At 58.0% G+C, this 18702-nt stretch overlaps 2 protein-coding genes across 13 annotated transcripts in view; both read right to left on the bottom strand.

Moving 5' to 3' along the window:
* The window catches only part of PIK3R2 (phosphoinositide-3-kinase regulatory subunit 2), a 28838-nt gene extending 22803 nt beyond the window's left edge, over positions 1–6035 (bottom strand). For 2 of the 7 annotated variants that reach the window (XM_053300121.1, XM_053300122.1), the window contains exon 1: positions 5651–6034. The gene's annotated coding sequence lies outside the window, so the exon portion shown is untranslated. Of the gene's footprint in view, positions 1–777; positions 857–5650 lie in introns of all 7 variants that reach the window. The other 5 variants (XM_053300118.1, XM_053300117.1, XM_053300124.1 and 2 more) reach the window with 5 other exon arrangements.
* Positions 6036–10162: 4127 nt separating this feature from the next.
* Positions 10163–18702, bottom strand: part of MAST3 (microtubule associated serine/threonine kinase 3) — a 55715-nt gene continuing 47175 nt past the window's right edge. For all 6 annotated transcript variants that reach the window (XM_053297855.1, XM_053297857.1, XM_053297853.1 and 3 more), the window contains 6 exons: positions 17399–17602; positions 16761–16987; positions 15864–15986; positions 14659–14795; positions 14253–14437; positions 10163–13792 (listed from right to left, as the gene is read on the bottom strand). In XM_053297855.1, the coding sequence (XP_053153830.1) occupies positions 12714–13792; positions 14253–14437; positions 14659–14795; positions 15864–15986; positions 16761–16987; positions 17399–17602 (1955 nt within the window). In that variant the 3' untranslated portion in view covers positions 10163–12713. The remainder of the gene's footprint in view (positions 13793–14252; positions 14438–14658; positions 14796–15863; positions 15987–16760; positions 16988–17398; positions 17603–18702) is intronic.

Genomic DNA, 18702 nt, shown 5'->3' with positions numbered 1-18702 from the left:
TCACACTGCACATACATCAAGTCTCCCATTCAAATGCAACCAGGGCAGACCCTGCTTAGCTAAGGGGACAAGTCATGCTTGCTACCATACCCTGCTAACTGGGCAAAGAGGCACCTTCTAACGTGGTGATTCTCTTTATTTAGCAGGGGGAGAGTAACCGGCCCTCTCCACCCCCAGCACAGAACCTCCAGTGGCTGGTGCTTATGTCTCTCTTATGTTTCTTTTTAGATTGTGAGCCCTTTGGGGACAGGGAGCCATCTTATTTGTTTATTACTTTTTTATTGTTTATTTATTGTCGCATTTCTATACTACCTTTCGTTAAAAAACAACCCCAAGGCGTTACACACTTCTCTGTGTTTAATGTTGTTTTAGAATATTGTTTTAAAATTTTTAAATTGTTGTATTTAAATTTCTTGGTTTTGTTTTTAACTAGTGTTATAATGTTTTTATCTTCTTGTAAACTGCCCAGAGACGTACGTTTTGGGTGGTACAAAAATATGTAAAATAAAATAAAATATGTAAAATAAATAAATAAAAATAAACCACCCTGAGCCATTTTTGGAAGGGCAGTATAGAAAATAAATAAAAGCTCTCCTCAACCTCTTGTTGGGGGTCCCTAGCACCTGGGGTTCAGGGTCAACAGGGCCCCACTGATCCTGGTGGAAATATACAGCTATCCCTCTCCTCTTGTTAATTTTTCTAATCCGCTTTTAAACCCGTCTAGATGGGTGGCCACCACCGCATCCAGTGGCAGCGAGTTCCACAGTTTAACTACACCTTGTGTAAAGAAATCCTTCCTTTTGTCCGTCCTGAATCTCCCACCATTTAGCTTCAACGGCTGACCCTGGCTTCTAACCTTTATAAGAGAGAGGGAGAAAAACTTGATCCACACCCTGCATGGTTTTATCACCCAGTGCCCCCTCTAACAGGGATTTCCAGATGTTGTTGTTGACTACAGCTCCCATAATCCCCAGCCAAAGGCCACTGCAGCCGGGGATGCTGGGAGTTGTAGTGAACAGCATCTGGGAGTCCCTGGAACCCAGCTATCATCTCACCCCCCTTATTTGCCTTCTTTCTGAACTAAAAGGGGCCAAACGCTGTCGCCTTGCCTCATAAGAGAGGCGCTCCAGGCCCCTGATCGGGGCTGCTCACAGGCCATTTCGGCGGAGTGGGGAGCAGCCCCTTGAAGCACCGAGTCAAGCCTTACCTGCTCCTCCGAAGCCGCGCACGGCCTTCTGAGCGGCACAGCACCAGGAAATGCGGCGGGGCAGCAAAGGAGCAAGGGATGGCTGGCTGGACTCGTGCTTCAAGGGACCGTTCCCCGCCCCACCGAAACAATTGGCCGGGCCGAACCGAACCGATTTGTGCACATCCCTACCCCCTGATCATTTCGGTTGCCCTCTTCTGTGACCTTAGAAATACACAGTATTCCAAGGGCGGCTGTGGTTGCACCATTTACCGAAGAGCATTTCTATCGTTTTATTTTCAGTCCCTTTCCTGAGGAGCCCCAGCAGGGAACTAGCCACACACTGGGCTGGCATTTTCAGGGAGCTGTGCATCACGACCCCAAGACCCCTTTCCTGGTCAGTCACCGACCGTCAGCTCCGACCCCCCATCCGCATATCTGTGAAGTTGGGGTTTGGGGCCCCAGCATGCATCACCCTGGGGCCCAAATGAGAGCCAGTGTAGTGGTCAGAGTGCTGGACTAGGACCCGGGAGACCTGAGTTCAAATCCCCATTCAGCCATGAAACTAGCTGGGTGACTCTGGGCCAGTCACTTCTCTCTCAGCCTAACCTACTGCACAGGGTTGTTGTGAAAGAGAAACTCAAGTAGGTAGTACTCTGGGCTCCTTGGAGGAAGAACGGGAGATAAATTGAATTAATAATAATAATAATAATAATAATAATAATAATAATAATAATAACAACAACAACAACAACAACAACTTTACACGTTCTTGCACTGGACTACCCTTGCCATTCTAGAGCCCATTTACTCAGGGAGGAAAGATCCTCAGGGAGTTCTCTGCGGCCCACCCTAAAGAACTGGAGGTCAACAGCAATCCTGGCCACCTCACCACTCACCCCAGATCAATTTAAAGAGCAACGGTCCCAAAGCAGATTCTTCAGGGACCCTGCTCTGTGCATCCCACCCCTGAGAAAAGTGTCCATCAGAACAGCCCTGCTGGATCAGGCCCCCAAAGGAGGCCCCTCTAGGCCAGCATCCTGTTTCCCACAGTGGCCCACCAGATGCCTCTGGGGAGCCCACAGGCAGGTGGTGTGTGCATGCCCTCTCTCAGGCTCCCCTGCAACTGGCATTGAGAGGTATTGTGTGTCTGAGGCTGGAGGTGGCCCACAGCCACAAGCCCATCTCTTGCTACTCTGCTTTCTGTTCTTCAACCAGTTACCCGTCCATGAAGAGACCGGTCCCTTTATCCCGTGGCTGGCCCAGGAGTGCAGGCGAGAACTTCTCCTGGACCGCCACGCTTTGCGCGCTTGCTGACATTTTCAAAAAATCCTGGGCGATCAGTGAGACGAGACTGACTCACCGTCAACTTGCCCAGAGCAGACATTAACCGGACTGGCCTGTCGTGACCGGGATCCCCTCGGGATCCTCCCGCCCTGTGCATCTTACTGCTCGGCAGAAATCGCAACGCAGCTGCCACCGGCTGAGTCAGGCGCTTGGCTCACCGAGCTCAGGACTGTCGACACGGACTAACAGCAGCACTCCAGGGTTGCCAACAGAATCTTCCCCAGCCCTCCCTGGAGGCTAGACAGGGGCTCTGTCATTAAGCGCTGGGCCCTCCCCATCACCAGGTTCCAGCAGGGAGGGGCCCCCCCCAGGGGTCCCACCCACACAAGAGCCATTAGCAGTGGCCAGAGAGCCGGGCCGGGCCACAGGAGATCTGGCTAGGAAGCCAAGTGCCGTCTGGGCCTTGAGCAAGATGTCGCCCCCTGGCCAGAAGGCAATGACCGGAGAACAGGTCATTCTGCACTCTGATCCAGCCGTCACAGGGGGCCCTGATCCAGCAGAGTCGCCCCAATCGCACACCAGTGCTGGGAAGTGTTCCAAGACTTTCTCTGGTGTGCATCCGCCTGAGCCTCCTGGACCCAATCTGAAACCCGACACCCCTCTCCTCTCTCTTCCCGAAAGCCAGAGAAACCCTCCAGGATGGATGAAGAAGATTTGAGCAAGGGAGGGAGAGGGAGAGAACGGGGGGGGGGCTCCCAGCCAGCCTCGGCAAAGGACACTGCGAGTTCAGCCTGTACTGGGAACAGACGCCTGGAATCCGGCTCCCCCCACCCCCCCGCCACTCACCCCTCCAAGGAGAAAAGAAGAAGTTTGCAAAATCTGAACCAGACTCTGCCAGGAAACGTCCCACAGGAGCGAAGCAGCAGCAGCAGCGAGGAAAGGAAAAACCTCCCCTTCCCTGAAGCTCACACACCTTTGCAGCCTAAAAAAGCCTCCCCCCCCCGCCCCGGGCACTGGGAGATAGACGCGCCCCTCCCCCACCCATGACCTAGCAGTGGGTCCGGCCCCAAACGGCGTCTTCACACATAAGGTGCTCTCAAGAGCAATGCGCCACCCCCCCACACCCCCCCCAATGATCTGCTTTCCTTGCACACACAACTGTCCTAGTTGTATGTGCAACTAACCTGTAGCGGGGTGGGGAGGCCTAGGTGAGATACCACAGAAAGCGACTATACTGAGCCAAGCCCTTGGCCCAGCTTGGAACTGCCTGCTCTGACCGGCAGCCGCCTCCAGATGGAGAAGGATCCACCAAGGACTGACGCTGCAAAGCAGGGGGTCTTCCGCGGAACTACGCCCCTTCCCCAATCTGGGGCACAAAACCCCCAGGCCAGGCATTCTGGGTTGGGGTTCTCCCCTTGCCTAGCAAGAGGGAGGAAAGGCGGGTGAGGGCCAAGGGAGAAGAGGGGGCGTTTCCTCGCCCAAAAAGGAACCCTCCTTCCTCTTCCTCCTCCTCCTCCTCGGGCCAGATCTCGGCTCTCACAGTTGCCAGCAGGCAGGCAACCGGAGCAGGCCAAGGAGGCCGCTCAGCCTTGTCGTGGATGGGCTTGGCCCCGGCAGCCGCCTCTCTCCAGCAGAGCTCGAGAGAGGGGCTGTACAAAACCCAGAAAAGGAGTTTTCCTCTGCCCCAAGGAGCAGTTTGCAAGAGAGTTTACAGTTTGCAAGAGAGTTTACAGTTTGCAAGAGAGTTTACAGTTTGCAAGAGAGAGAGAGAGAGAGAGGACAAGGCTAGGCAAAGGGGCCATGAGGGATAACAAAGGGTACATAGGAGCATGGGAAGCGGCCATAGACTGAGTCAGACCACGGGCCCATCGAGCTCAGTATTGTCTTCGCAGACTGGCAGCGGCTTCTCCAAGGTAGGAGACTTGGGGGTGGAGCCAGGAAGGGTCGGAAAAGGGATCTCCCCCAAATCTGGGGGCCAGGAGGAATAGGAGCTTGGCATTTTGCACCCCAATTGGAGGAAGGATCGGCCAGCACAACAGGGGTAGGGTGGAGAGAGGAGGAGGAGGCTGCGACCTGAAAAGTGTCTATTGCAATAGATGCCACAGACACAGAGGACTAGAAACTTCTGGACACAGAGTGCAAAAGGGGGACTTAAGGAGGTCAGAGCCACGGGCAGGCGGAGGGAGGAGAAAGAGGAGCCTAGTGCAGACACTACCCCCCCCCGTAAGGGGGCTGACAATGCCCAACGCCAGAGGGAGCCAGAGCATGGGCAAAGTATTTCAGCTCTCTGCCTCAGGAGCCAGAACCTGGGGAGGTGCTGAGGAGGACGGGCCTCCCCCACAGTGGCCTCCCCTGCAGGGCTAGCAACGGCTCCCGGGAGCCCCCCTCCCCCCAGACGCGACAACACGTCTTGCGCCCTGCCCAAATCCACACAACCCCGCCGCCAGCTCAAACACGGGAAGAGAGTCGCCGCGGGGCGGGGGGTGGGCCTGCGGGGTCACGAGCCCTAGAGCGTGGGGGGCCTCCCTAGCGCAGCCTCCCCTCCCCCCGGGGTGTGTGTGCAAAACCAGCACCCCTGCAAGGTGGGCCAGCCAGGCAAGGAGGGCCTCTTGGAGCGCCGCCAAGGCCAGATCCTGCCGCAGACGAGGAAAGAGAAGCTGGCGGCGGCTGCAAGCCCACCGAGGGGCCTCCCCGCGCAGGACCGCCATTCACACGTTAACCCCCCCCCCCACAATCCCCGGCGGCTCCGCTTGGGAGGCACAGAGAAGGGGCCCCCCTCCCCTCCAGCACGCCGGGGCCACCCCCCCACCCCTTTGGCTGCCCTCCACAAAGTCCCCGGTGACTCCAGAGGCAAGAGCTGCCCCCCCCCGATCCCGCAAAAACCAGTCCTTGCGCGCGCCCCTCCCAAAGCGGGCATGGGGGTTTTTTTGCCATACGCATCCCCTTCCCCCACCAAGGAGCCGTCTCCACCTCTCCCCCCCCCACACCCCCAGGCTTGGCCATTGGAGACGGACCCCCACCCACCCCCGGAGGGAGGACTTGCAATGCAGCGCTGTGCAATGCCGTGCAACGCGATGCAACCGTCAGCCCTGGAGGGCTGCAAGGCTCAGCCCCAGCCCCCGTCCCCCCCGCGAGGGGGTGCTTGCAATGGCTGCCGCCCCCCCGCCCGAGACCCACCTCTCGGCCGCGCAGCTCCTCCGGCGTCCTGCTTGCTCCTCGCCTTCTCCTCCAGCCCTCCGCGAACGCGGCCGCAGCACCGGAGGGAGGGAGGCGGAAAGGCCCGAGCTCCGTCGGAAAGAGCCGAACCTCACTTTCGGAAGCGAAGGGCCGCCGACGCGAGACGCGGACGGGCTCCGGAGAGAGCCGAGTGCGGCCGAGGACGGGTCCGACCGAGAGGGCTAGTGCTTTGGTCTGCAGCATGCCAGTTCCGGGTTGTTTTTGGAGGCTTAGATAGGCGTTCCTGATTCAAAGGAGAAATCCGTTTGAGGGTTTATCTTTGGCATTATTTGGCGGCGGCGGCGGCGGCGGCAGCCACCCCAGAATCGGTATCAAAGACAGAACCTCCTGTTCCTCCAAACGCCATCAGTTTAGAAAGCGTGTTAAATCTTGGCTTTTTACGCAGGCTTTTATACGATTGTCTCTATTGCTGCTTCTTCGTATATTGTATTTTGTATGGTTGTTTTATGTGTGTATTTTAAATCTTTAGTCAGACTCATGTTTTTATATTTTTAGCCTAATATTTTAATTATGCATTTCTATAGTCTTGTTTTAATTTTTCCGTGAACCGCCCTGGGACTGTTTTGATGAAAGGCGGTATATAAATTTAATAATAAAATAAAATAAACTTTGGGAAGGGTTAATGACAGCCGCCCTGCAATGTAATCTGTGTATGTGGTCGCTAAGAGTCGACACCGAATTGATGGGTACTTAATTAATCAATCAGTCGTCAGTGTAACCTAGGGAAATATGGTATGAGCAGTTTGCTTTAAATATAATCTAAAGCAAACTGCTCTCATTTGCGTGGAGCAAATGCAGACGATCCCACTGCTCAGGACGTGAGTGTCAAAACGCAACCAGCAATCAAGGGGCGCTCGGCAAATCTAGCATTTCCCCTTATCTCTATGGATAACACTGACTGAAGCCAAGGCGGAAGTTACGCTCACGGATTCCGGAAGAAACCGAGGGTACCCGAACAGACACGAAAGTACCCGAGCGGCTGTATCGAGAACGTACGGAAGGAGCCGAACCCCGAAGATGGCCCTTCGGAAACATCCGTATGCTTGCCATGACGTCACCAGATTCGCCCCCTGGCCGGCTCCTTCCCCCGTTTTGGCTTCAAGCCGGAGCGAGTCGTCCTCCAGAGGCCTATGCGCGCACATGCGCTTGGGTACATTTTGCATCATGTATGGAGAGTCTATGCGCACGGACACACACACAGTCAGGTAGCCCTTGTGCCCATTTGCAGCTTTAAACCTTGCCTCTCTTTACGTACACGTCGGTATGCAATGCGTGTCGTGTCTACGTCACGTTGGGGCAGATTTATGAATGAGCTCGCGACTTTTCTGTTGTGTCAATCAGAGCTGCCGCGTGCAGATGCTTGGCGTGGGAAAGATATTATCACACATCTAGAAACTCTCCAAGAAAAACCAAAAGGCGCCAGCTGCAGAGCAGACAGTGCACGCTTCCCGATGAGCTTGAGAGGGAGATCCGTACAGGACGGGGAGCGGGTGCCCAGCCAGGGCCAGGGCGGCGCTGTAGAGAGCAGCTCTGTCCATGGAGAGAGTGACCACAGATCTTGAACTGGAAAGCTGGGCACAGGAATCTTCCACTCACACGACGGCCTGTTCCCGTGACCAAGATGCTCGAGCCAGGCTTGCAAGAGCAGGGGCAGGTGTGTGTGTGTGGGGGAGGGTTAGGGTTAGGGTGGTTCAGGCCCAAGGAGACCCATCTAGTGCAGGATCCTGTTTCGCACAGCAGCCCAGCAAATGCCCTTGGAAGCCCACAGGCAGGAGTTGAAAGGGGCATGCCTTTCCTCCTGCTGTCGCTCCCCTGCAACTGGGACTCAGAGGCATCCTGCCACCCTTTTGGAGCTCCTCATAATAATAATAATAATAATAATAATAATTCAATTTCTATACCACCCTTCCAAAAATGGCTCGGGGCAGTTTACACAGAGAAATAATAAATAAATAAGAAGATGAATCCCTGTCCCCAAAGGGCTCACATTCTGAAGAGAAACATAAGATAGACACCAGCAACAGTCACTGGAGGGATGCTGTGCTGGGGGTGGAGAGGGCCAGTTACTCTCCCTCTGCTAAATCAAGATAATCACCACATTAAAAGGTGCCTCTTTGCCAAGTTAGCAGGAGTTGGGGTTAATCTGTTTTAGATTTCACTACCCGGAAGAGTTTGGTATCATCTGCAAATTTGGCCCCCTCGCTGCTTACCCCTGCTTCTAGATCATTTATGAATACATTAAAAAGCACCGGTCCCAGTACAGAGCCCTGGGGGACCCCACTTCTTACTTCCCTCCATTGTGAAAACTCTCCATTGATACCTACCCTCTGTTTCCTGTCTTTCAACCAGTTAGCAATCCACACATGTACTTGTCCCCTTATCCCATGACCGCTAAGTTTCCTCAGGAGTCTTTGATGAGGAACTTTGTCAAAAGCTTTTTGGAAGTCCAGGGTATACTATGTCAACTGGATCACCTTGATCCACACACTCGTTGACACTCTCAAAGAAGTCCAAAAGGTTGGTGAGGCAAGATTTACCTTTGCGGAAGCCATGCTGCTTCTCCCCCAGCAGGGCCTGTTCTTCTAGGTGCTTTACAATTTTATCCTTGAGGATGCTTTCCATCAATTTGCCTGCAACGGTGTTAAGTTAACTGGCCTGTAATTTCCCGAATTGCCCAGGATACCTTTTCGAAAATTGGTATTACATAGGCTACTTTCCAGTCCTCCAGTACAGCCCAATTGCAGGGATAAATTGTATATTTCAGCAAGGAGGTCAGCAGTTTCACATTTGAGTTCTTTAAGGACTCTTGGATGGATGCCATCCAGCCCTGGTGATTTGCTGTTTTTCAGTTTAGAACATCATCTTTTGTCACTGCTATCTGACTCAGTTCTTTAGCCTCCATCCCTGAGAAGCCTGGTTCAGGAACAGGTATATGCTCAGTATCCTCTGCCGTAAAGACAGATACAAAAAACTCATTTAGCTTCTCTGTGTCTCCATATCCTCATTAATAATCCCTTTCACTCCCTCATTATTCAAAAGGTCCAACTGCCTCCCTGGCAGGTTTCCTGCATCTGATGTATTTAAATAAGTTTTTTTATTCCCCTTGATGCTTTTGGCTAAATGTTCCTCAAACTCTCTATTTGCCTCCCTTATTGTCACCTTGCATTTCTTTTGCCAGAGTTTGTGTTCCTTTCTGTTCTCTTCATTTGGACAGGCCTTCCAATTTTGGAAAAAAGTCTTCTTCCCTTTTATGGCTTCCTTGACGGTACCCGTTAGCCATGCTGGCATCCTCCTGGACTTAGTGGTACCTTTCCTCCTTTGGGGTATACAATCAAACTGGGCTTCTGGTACTGTGGTTTTGAGTAAACTCCATGCACTCTGGAGTGAAGTGACTCTCTTGATTTTACCTTCTAGCTTTCTTTTCGCCATATTTGTTTAGGAGAAGTTTCCTCTTCTGAAATTCAAAATGTCTGTGTTAGATTTCCTTGGTGATTCTCTCCCCACATGTATGCTGAATTTAATGGCACTATGGTCACTGTTCCCTAGTGGGTAGATGACACTGACATCATGCACCAGGTCCTGGGTGCCACTCAGAATTAAGTCCAAGGTTGCCTTCTCTCTGGTTGGTTCCATGTTCTAGGGCACAGTCATTCAGCATATCTAGAAATCTGGCCTCTTTGTCATGACCCGTCTGTGAATTTACCCAGTCTGTGTGTGGGTAATTGAAGTCACCCATAATTACAGCCCTGCCTCTCCTTGACGCCTCCCTGATTTCCTCCTGCAACTCCCAGTCACTGTCAGCGTTTTGATCTGGAGGGCGATAGCATGCTCCCTTTCCGGCCTTGTACTGTCACCCACGGGGTTTCTGTGGAGGACCCCAGTCCACCCAGGTTTTCTACCTTGTTAGATTCTATCCCTTCTTTAACATACAGTGCTACTCCTTCTCCAAGGCACCCCTCCCTGTCCTTTCTGTAGAATTTCTATCCAGGGATAACAGAGTCCCACCGGTTCTCACTGCCCCACCATGTTTCTGTTATGCCCACTAGATCTATTTCTGCATTAGCCACCAAGCCCTCCAGCTGGCCCATCTTGGCTCGGAGGCTTATGACATTGGCCTATAAGCACCTATGCGCTAATGCTCCGCCCTGGTGCCTGCTGCCTTTCTTTTGACTCTTGGACCAGCTGGCACAGCCTTCTGACTGCTCTTTATGTGGCTCTGCCCTCCTAGGGATGTGCCCTCCCACAAACCCCAACAAAATCAGGGTGAAACACCTCCGCCTCCTTTAATCTGAAGCACCCCAAAGGCCAAAGGATTCTCTGAAAAGTTCCACCAGAGGTGCAGGTGGGAAGCACCTCTCCCCCCCCCCACCAGTGTGGGCAATGCAGGCAAGAGCCCCACCCAATTTCTCCGCAACTTGCCTCTGCTTGGAATAACGACGCTACAGCAGCTGGTGTCATCCAGGAAGATCCAGGTCTTGCTCCCTTTATTCTGGTCTCCTTTAAGCAGGCTTCCACCAGGGGAGACCATTGTGAAGGGCACAGTCTGAACCAGGGCGGTTTCCCCATTCAAATGCCTCCCCCGTCAAGTCAGATCCACCCGCCTCCTTCGCAGGCCTTGGCAAAGATGGGGAGGCTGCCCCCAAACCCTCACTCCTTTCCCCTAGGATGGCGACAACTGGTGGAAGGGCAAGGGAAGGGAGGGGCAAGCTGGCCCCATTGGGGGAGCCTGGGGACCCACATGCAGGGAGCAACTTGAATGGGCCAAGACCCCCTCCAGCTCTCCTCCCTGGCTGCTCTGAGTGGGGCTCAGGACCCGAGAGAGTGACGGGCACAGCCCACGTCGGGGTGTCTTCAGGGCAGAAGCAGCAGCAAGCCGGCCTACACTGCAAGGGAGCCGTTTTCAACCGAAAGAAATGGGGCAAACCGGGTGACCAGCAGGCCCCACAAGCACCGCTGGGTCCGGCAAGGGGAGGGGACATTCCCTGCTGCGATAAAACGGGGAGGGAAGAGGTGCATTTTAACAGCCTTTGTTGGGAGAGAAGCAGGCAGGCAGGCAGGCAGGCAGGCAGCCCCCTCTCTGCCCTCCTGCTCAAAAAAGAGAATGTGTCTTTTCTGGCTCCCTTTGCTAGGAAATCCTTTGGAGAAAAGGAGGCAGGGGAGACGCTGCGCAGGAGACAGACGCTCGCTGGGGGGGATTCTCGGGGGGGGGAGAGGGAGGGCTGAGGAGGTGAAGGCTGGCCAGTGGCACCCCAAAGGGCACCCAGACCAGCGAGGGCGGGTGCTGCTTTCCCTAAAGGGCTCTTCTGGGATTGGCTCAGAAAACAAGGCTTGACCGGCCCCACCCTGACACACACCAGGTGTGTTCTTTGTGTGTGTGAGTGTGTGTGTGTTTGGGGGGGGGGATAAAACCTGAGGAGAGCTCTGATGCTGTACAGCTCTCTTGTTTTTTCTCCCATAAAGTGCAGGATAGGGAGCCGGCGTGTTTCAAAAAGAAACTGTCAGCACAACACCTCTAGGTGCTCCCTCCCACCCCAGTTCCCTGATAAAACAGGGAACTGAGAGCCAGCGTGGCATAGTGGTGAGAGGGCTGGACTAGGAGCGGGGAGACCCGAGTTCAAATCCCCCTTCAGCCATGAGACTTGCTGGGTGACTCTGGGCCAGTTACTTCTCTCTCTCTCTCAGCCTCGCCTACTTCACAGGGTTGTTGTGAAAGAGAAACTCAAGTATGCAGGACACCGCTCTGGGCTCCTTGCAGGAAGAGCGGGAGATAAATGTAAAAATAAATAATAATAATAATAATAATAATAATATAAACACTCACTGCATGGAATGTCAAATGTGGAGAACCTGACAAGGACTCTCGGCGGGGAAAGCAAGCCAGAAAGCCTGCTGCCCCCCCCTCACCCTGTCGGGGACTGAAGCATCACGACCCCACCCACCAATTAATCCTGGGCCCCGCCGTTTGGAAGGCCAGAAGTTCTCAACCTTAGATCCCCAGGCGTTGGACTACAATTCCCATCGTCCCCACCCGCAATGGACTTTGTGGCTGAGCATGATGGGAGCTGTAGTCCAACAACATCTGGAGACTCCAGGTGGGGGCCGCTCCTGCCGTGGGACAAGGAGTTTCCAAAAGGGATTCCTCAGGACCCCAAGTGGGGGAGCCCAGCGGACGTCTCCAGCATATACCCCATACAGGCAGCTGGTTGGGGGGGGGAGGGAGACTGCTCGCCAAACTGCTTCCAAGCCCGTCCATCTTTAGGGATCCAAACCCATCTTGCCCATCCTCTTCCTGGAAAATAAATAAATAAAGGGGGAACCACCTTCTGGGAAAGAGGGTTTTTTTAAAAGGGGGGGGGATACCGCCCACCCGACTCAATTTGTTCAAATACTGCAGGGAATACTTGCCAGAGACAGACAATGACTCCCCTTAAAACTCCCCGTCCAAAGATTCTGGCCCAGATCGGCTGACCTTGACTCCTGACGAGGACCCCAGACGACCCCTGCTTGGACCAGGAATGGCACCCCCTGGGGGCAGGAAGGGGAGGCCTCCCCAGTGGAACGTCTAGACACTGAAATGCAGCCAGTGGAGAGCCAGGATCTCTATCCCCACCCCTGGAGTGGGAAGGCCTCCCCTGCGCATGCGCGCACACACACACACCCCAAGGCCCACAAGGGCACCTTCACTGCCTTTCCCTGCAAAGGATGCTGGGAGAGGAGGCCATGGGGTAGAGGGTGCTCCCACCCTGGGGAGGGGGGGCGGGAAATTGGAGGGAGGCGGCCCTGGGAGGGGAGAGAAGCTGAACCCGGGTGTCCGTCTCCCTGCCTGGACCTGGCCCACTCCGGAGGCGCGGCAGGAACGGGGTCCCCTTTCCCGGGGACAGAATGAGCCCAGGGCTCTGCCTCCTCCCCCCAGTTCCAGCCTGGAGCACCAGCCGGGGACGGAGAGGGCGTCTTCTTGGGTGTCTCAGGCAGGAGGAAAGCCCCCAGTCCACGGTCCTTGCCCTTAGGGCTCCTCGCCCCCGCCGGGGGGTCTGTGCGGGCGGCCAGGGTCCTCCACCTCTGGGTCTGCCAGGGACAAGCCGGCGCTGAGGAGCGCCTGGGGCTGGCTCTCCGGCCACTGCCCCCTGGAGGCGGCGGCGGCTGCTGCTGGGAGGGCGTCTGCCCCCTGCGTCTCCCCACCGCCTGTCCTGGGCCCCGCTCCGAGGATGGGCAAGGGCTCCCGAGGCTCCCGGCCGCGGTGCTGGGAGGAGACGCTCTTGTACTCCACGGCCGTCGTCCCGTCCTCCTGCTCGATGTAGACGCGGGCCTCCAGCCGGGCGGGGTAGGAGGCTTGGCACTCCCAGGCGGCCCCGCCCCCGCCCGCCTCCTCCCCTGGCACCGCAATGTGGGGCACGGGGGGCAGCCGGGGCTCAGCGGCCGGGGGCGAGCGGCAGGGCCTCTCCGCTGGGCCCTCCCCGCCGGACGGCGGCGCCAGTTCCGGCTCGTCGAAGCTCACTTCCTGGACGGCCTCCTGCTTCTTGAAGGAGTCGCGGCGCTCCGACAGGTTCAGCCGCCGCATGACCACCACCTCCTGGTCCCGGTCGTGACGTTCCCCGGGCCACTCCCGGAGTCGGGCCGGGCCGGGCTCGGGGCCGCCTTCCCCCACGGCGCCCTCCTCCCCCCGGACGGGCATCTCCAGCATCAGCTTCCGGCCGACAGCGCCCTTCGTCTCGGCCGACCGGACGCGCTGCAGCAGCGGGGAGCGCGGCCCGTCGGCACTGCGGGGCTGGGAGGCCTGGCGGGCCAGGGTGGGCGGCGAGAGCGTCTTGCCCGGGAAGCCCTGGGCGCCCTTGGCGAGCGGCGGGAGCGGCGAGGGGGGCCTCGGTGGGGAGGGAGGCTGCGGGGCGGCGGCGGCGGCGGAAGAGGAGGGGGTGCAGGCCAAGGGGGAGGGCGGGATGCTGCTGGTGGACTTGCGGCGCCCCACCTTGTAGCGCTGGTTGCTGAGCTTGGGCGCCAGGCCGTGCAGGGAGCTGGGCCGGATGTGTCCTGCCGGAGAAGTGGGCGTGCTGGAGGACGGGGAGGAGCTCTGCGGCGAGACGGAGTCTGGCCCGGAGAAGGAGGAGGGAGGAAGAGCAGAAGGGGCCAGTCAGACACAGAGCAAAGAAACGCCCCCCAGCCAACGACCCGGAAGCATGTCACGTGCACCGGCGCCAAAGGGCGTCCACGGGACCGGAAGGCCACCGAGCCCTGTGTCCCGCTTCCCACAGCGGCCCACCCGGAGCCTCCGGGAAGGCAACACCGGCTGCTCCCCAGCGACTGGTACACTCCAGAGGTACACTACCACTGGATGTGGAGGCTCCACACAGCCACCATGACGAAAAGCAGCAGAAGGCAGCTTACGGGAATGGTGCCGCCGTTTAGCGGAAGAGCCTGCGCAGAGGCTCCCCGGCCCGGCCCTTGACCTCTCTCGTCAAAAGCGGACTCGGGGAGCCGCTGCCACACCGGGCTTGTCAGACCCAGCCTCTGGCTTGCGCTGAGGCAGCTCGGAGCCCGGCCCTCTCACCTGGCAGGTTGTCTGGGGCGGGGCTGCGGCAGGGGGTGGCGGGCCCGGGGGACAGGCTGTGGGTGGGGGAGCCCGGCAGGCTCTCGCTGGACGAGAGGGAGTGGTGCAGCCCGGAGGAGAAGCTGCGGCTGGTGTGAAGAGCCGAAGACGTCTGCTTGGAGATCTTCTTGAAGAGGGACTTCCGCCTGGGAAGGAGGCCGCCGGGGGAGACGCTCAGGAGCGAGCCCCGAGGGGTGGCCTCGTGGCCCTGACCCACGGAGAGGAGGAACGGCCTCCACACCAGTCTGCCCCCACCCAGCAGAGCCTTTGCCCGGCGGCCAGGAGGGGTCCCGGCGCCGGGCGGCCCCGCAAGGTGCCCCCACTGGCCCCCCGACCCAGCCCGCCCCCCCGCGGCCCCCACACCCACCGGTCCTGGCTCTCTCGCTTGCGGCTCTTCTTGCTCCGCCGGGCCATCCGCGTCCTGGCGCTGTTCTTGCGCGCAGGGCCCACCTTGATGCTGGTGTTCTCCAGGGCGGTGGTCCTCAGCGCCACCTTGTTGCCGCTCTGCCGGAGGAAGAGGCCGCCACCTGAGCCTTGGCCAACGCCCGAGGGGCCACCCGCCGGACAGGGGAGGACTCGGGCCGGAGACCTGGTCGCTCCACGAGGGGCCAAGCAGCCCTTCCGGCCGCCTCCCTGCCTCCTCGGAGGAGTCGTCGGCCCTGCCCAAGACCCAGCCCGGCGGCCTCCTCAGCAGCCCAGGGCAATGGGGAGCCCGGTGACCCCTTCCTCGCAAGGGTGCAACGGGAAACAGAACAGCTCCAGCAAGGCAGCACTTCCTTGGGGTGGGGTGGGCTGGGGTCTGGAGTGGGGTGGGGTCTGGAGTTGGGTGGGCTGCTGGCTCCCTGACACAGGCACTCCCGGCGGAAATCCACGCCCACCTTGAAAACCCAGCCCCCCCCCACTGCCCCCCCCAGCTCCGTAATGTGTTTTAGCTGGGACTTTGGATGGGGGAAAGCAAAGGATCTCCTGGTGGGTTGCAAAGCGGGTTTGCAGAAGATCGGGGGGGGGGCCTTTTGTCTGCCAGTTCTTGAACAAGCCCACCACCCCAAAGGACACTTTGGGTGTTTTTCATTTCATCCTAAATTAGGCTGCGGAGATGAAAGAAAGCTGGAGGGAGAGCCTCTGTGCGTGGGCAAAATTCTCCTGGCCTGGAAAAGAAGGCCTGCGCCTGAGCACGGCCTCCAGGGCACCCCCAGGCCTGAACGCCAAGCAGGCCTCTGCTGCCCCCTCCCCACCGCAGAACACACCTTGGCAGGCAACTGGCTGTGGCTGGCGGGCTTCAGCGTTCCGGGTGGGGGGGAAAGGGAAGCAGACCTGACCCTGGAAGCCGAGAGCCGCCCCCTGCTTCAGCAAACCCCCCCCCCCAGGGCGGCGGGAGGGGGGGGATGGACTGCAGGGCCCCCAACTCTGGGAGTGGGCCCCCTCCTGGCCGCTGTTCTGCTCGGAAGGTCTCGTGCCCACAGAGGTCCTGCCCTCTGCAGTCATCCAAGTGTGCCCATGATGGGTCAGCCCCCGCCCCCCCCGGTGTGCCTGCGCGGGGCGTCTCCCCCCACCGGGGCCTCTGCCCCTCACCTTGAGCAGCAGCTCCACCACGTCCATGTGCACCAGGCCCAGGACGGACTCCCCGTTGACGTGCGTGATGAGGTCTCCGGCGCGCAGGCCCGCCTCCTGGGCCGGGCTCCCGTCCTCAACGCTCTGGGACAGAAACGGACGCGGTCAGGCCCGCCCGCGCCCGACCCGTCTGCTTCAGGGCTTGCCAGCGAGTGTCTCCAAGGCGGGGGAGGCCACGCTATGCGCCACCGGGGCATGCGGAGTCACACCGCCCCGCCTCTGCCTTCCTTCCGCCATCCCCTCCCCTGACCCGTCCCCCCCGCTGCCCGTTTTTTCAGGCGGGGCGCCCGCAGGGAGGGCCGTGGGTGGCCTCCTCATCCGTTGTGTGTTTCCAGATAGCACAGGGCCTCGTTGTTTTCGGGGGGGGCAAGGAACAATCAAGAGTTATGATCCTTCTACTCTAGGGCAGGGGTGGGCAGACTTGGACTACAACTCCCATCACCCCAAGTCACCACGGGAGTTGTAGTTCAGCCACAGCTGGAAGGCCAGGTCTTCCCACCCTTGCTCCAGAGCAGGGGTTCTCCACGTTGGGTCCCCACAGGTTGTTGGACTTCGATTCCCATCATCCCCAGCGGTCTTTGGTTGGGGGTGATGGGAGGTGAAGTCCAACAACATCTGGGGACCCAACGTTGAGAGTCCCTGCTCCAGAGGGTCAAAAAAAGAAGTCCAGACGGATCTCAAGAGGTGAAATGCTGCTAGTGGGAGATGGCAAATGCTGAAGATGAGCCTCCGTGGGGCACAGGCATGGGGACGTTGAGCACCCAAGCGGATCTGGGGTGGCCGCTCTGCCTGCAGACCCCGGCGGGCTGGGGTGTGGGGTGGGGAGTCCCTCCCAGTCTCCGCCCGGCCCTGGCTCACCCAGACCATGTGGTGCACGGTGTAGACGTCGCTGTCGCCCATGTAGACGCGGATGGCGCGCAGGGTGAAGCCGTACTTCTTGCCCGAGCTGTGGATGACGATGGGAGGCCGCAGCCGGGCGCCCCCCAGCGGAGAGTCCCGGCTCGGGGAGGAGTCGCGGGACGAGGGGTTTGAGGAGAGGGAGCGGGGCGAGATGGGGCTCACCAGGGCAGCCCCGCCCAAGTCGTCTGCCAAAGCAAAGCAAAAGAGCGCGGGGCTGGGGCGGGAGAGAGCTCGGGGGCAGAAGAGAGCTCGGGGGCGGAAGAGAGCTCGGGGGCGGAAGAGAGCTCGGGGGCGGAAGAGAGCTCGGGGGCGGAAGAGAGCCCGGCCCGCCAGGGAGGACTGGGGCCAAAAGGTCTCTGGCTGCAGCAGCAGCAGCAGCAGGGGGTGATGGGGAAGGGTCCCTGACGGTGGGAAGGGGCCCCCGAGAGCTGCTGCCAGTCAAAGCAGAGCACACTAGCCCAAGGGTCTGACTCGGCGCAAGGCAGCCGCCTGGGCTTGTGGGGTGTCGGACCTTGGGCTCCCTCCCCCACAGTGGGTGAGCCCCGAGGAGGGCTTGGGGGCTGGGGCGCGACCGAGCCCTTCCGGGCCCCACTGACCTGCGCTGATGAGGAGCGACAGGGCGGAGACTGAGGCGGACTTGGGCACCCGCCCGCCAGACGAGACGCGCTGCTTCCCAGCGGGGGCGTCCTTGTGGCTGCCCAGCCGGCGGCCGCCCTCCGCCTCCAGGCCCCGCGGGGCAGCGTTCTTGGTGCCTGTGCTGTTGCTCCGGAGGCGGACGCGGGTCAGGCTGGCCAGGTCGGCTGGGAGAAGCAGTCAGGGACAGAGTCGCTCAGCCCAACGCCCGGGATGGGGCTCTCCCGGCCACAAAGCTCCGCCCGCCCCCACCGGCCAACCCTGGCGGGACGGGCCCCTCTCCTTGTCATCCCAAAGCTGCCGAGGGCAGATCGGCCCCCCCTCCACCCCACCCCAGCCGTGAAGCCTGGAGCCGATTTGCAGGATGCCGAGGTGGCCACTGAGCCCTTGTGTACAGAACTCAATTCACTGCCGTGCAGAGGTGACGCGCAGCTTAGAAAAGGGTTCCTTAACCTTGGCCCCCCCCCAGATGTTGTTGGACTACAACTCCCAGAATCCCCAGCCACAAAGGCCATGTCTGGGGATTCTGGGAGTTGTAGTCCAACAACATCTGGGGGGGGGGGCCAAGGTTAAGGAACCCTGGCTTAGACAGTTCAAAGGAGAAGAAAGGGAGGGGACTGTATTTTTAATCCAATGTATATTTTCCCCTTCAGGGACATTAGTTAAGTATCATTTTGTTAGTCTCTGTTGAGGTGTTTAATATTTAATTTTATTTAATATTTAATTTTATTAATTGGGTGCTAATTTTATAGAAGCCACCTAATGGCGCAGCGGGGAAATAACTTGACCAGCAAAACAGAGGTTGCCGGTTCGAATCCCTGCTGGTGTGCTTCCCAGACTATGAGAAACACCTCTATCGGGCAGCAGCAATATAGGAAGATGCTGAAAGGCATCATCATCTCATACTGTGTGGGAAGAGGCAATGGTCAGCCCCTCCTGTATTCTACCAAAAGAAAACCACAGGGCTCTGTGGGTGCCAGGAGTCAACACTGACTCGACAGCACACTTTACCTTTAATTTTATAGAGGTAATGGTTTATAATTTGGTGAGGGGGCCAAGGTTAATAATTTTGGTTTGTAATTTTTTGTGTGGGTAAGTCTGATAATAAATATTCTTTAAAAATGGGGGGGGGGAATATTTGAAAATAGCCTTTGAAAAATGGAAAAGACATTTCTTTTCTGGCTGGCTTTCTTGGAGCTTTTATCCATGCGCAGCCTGCTAGAGGGTTTGCTTTTCCTCTCTGCTTCTTTTAGATACATGGTGGAGA

This window comes from Hemicordylus capensis, chromosome 2 (assembly GCF_027244095.1).
Source record: "Hemicordylus capensis ecotype Gifberg chromosome 2, rHemCap1.1.pri, whole genome shotgun sequence".
Lineage (NCBI taxonomy): Eukaryota > Metazoa > Chordata > Lepidosauria > Squamata > Cordylidae > Hemicordylus > Hemicordylus capensis.
The sequence above is the reverse complement of the archived record's forward strand: the minus strand, read 5'-3'. Positions and strand labels throughout refer to the sequence as shown.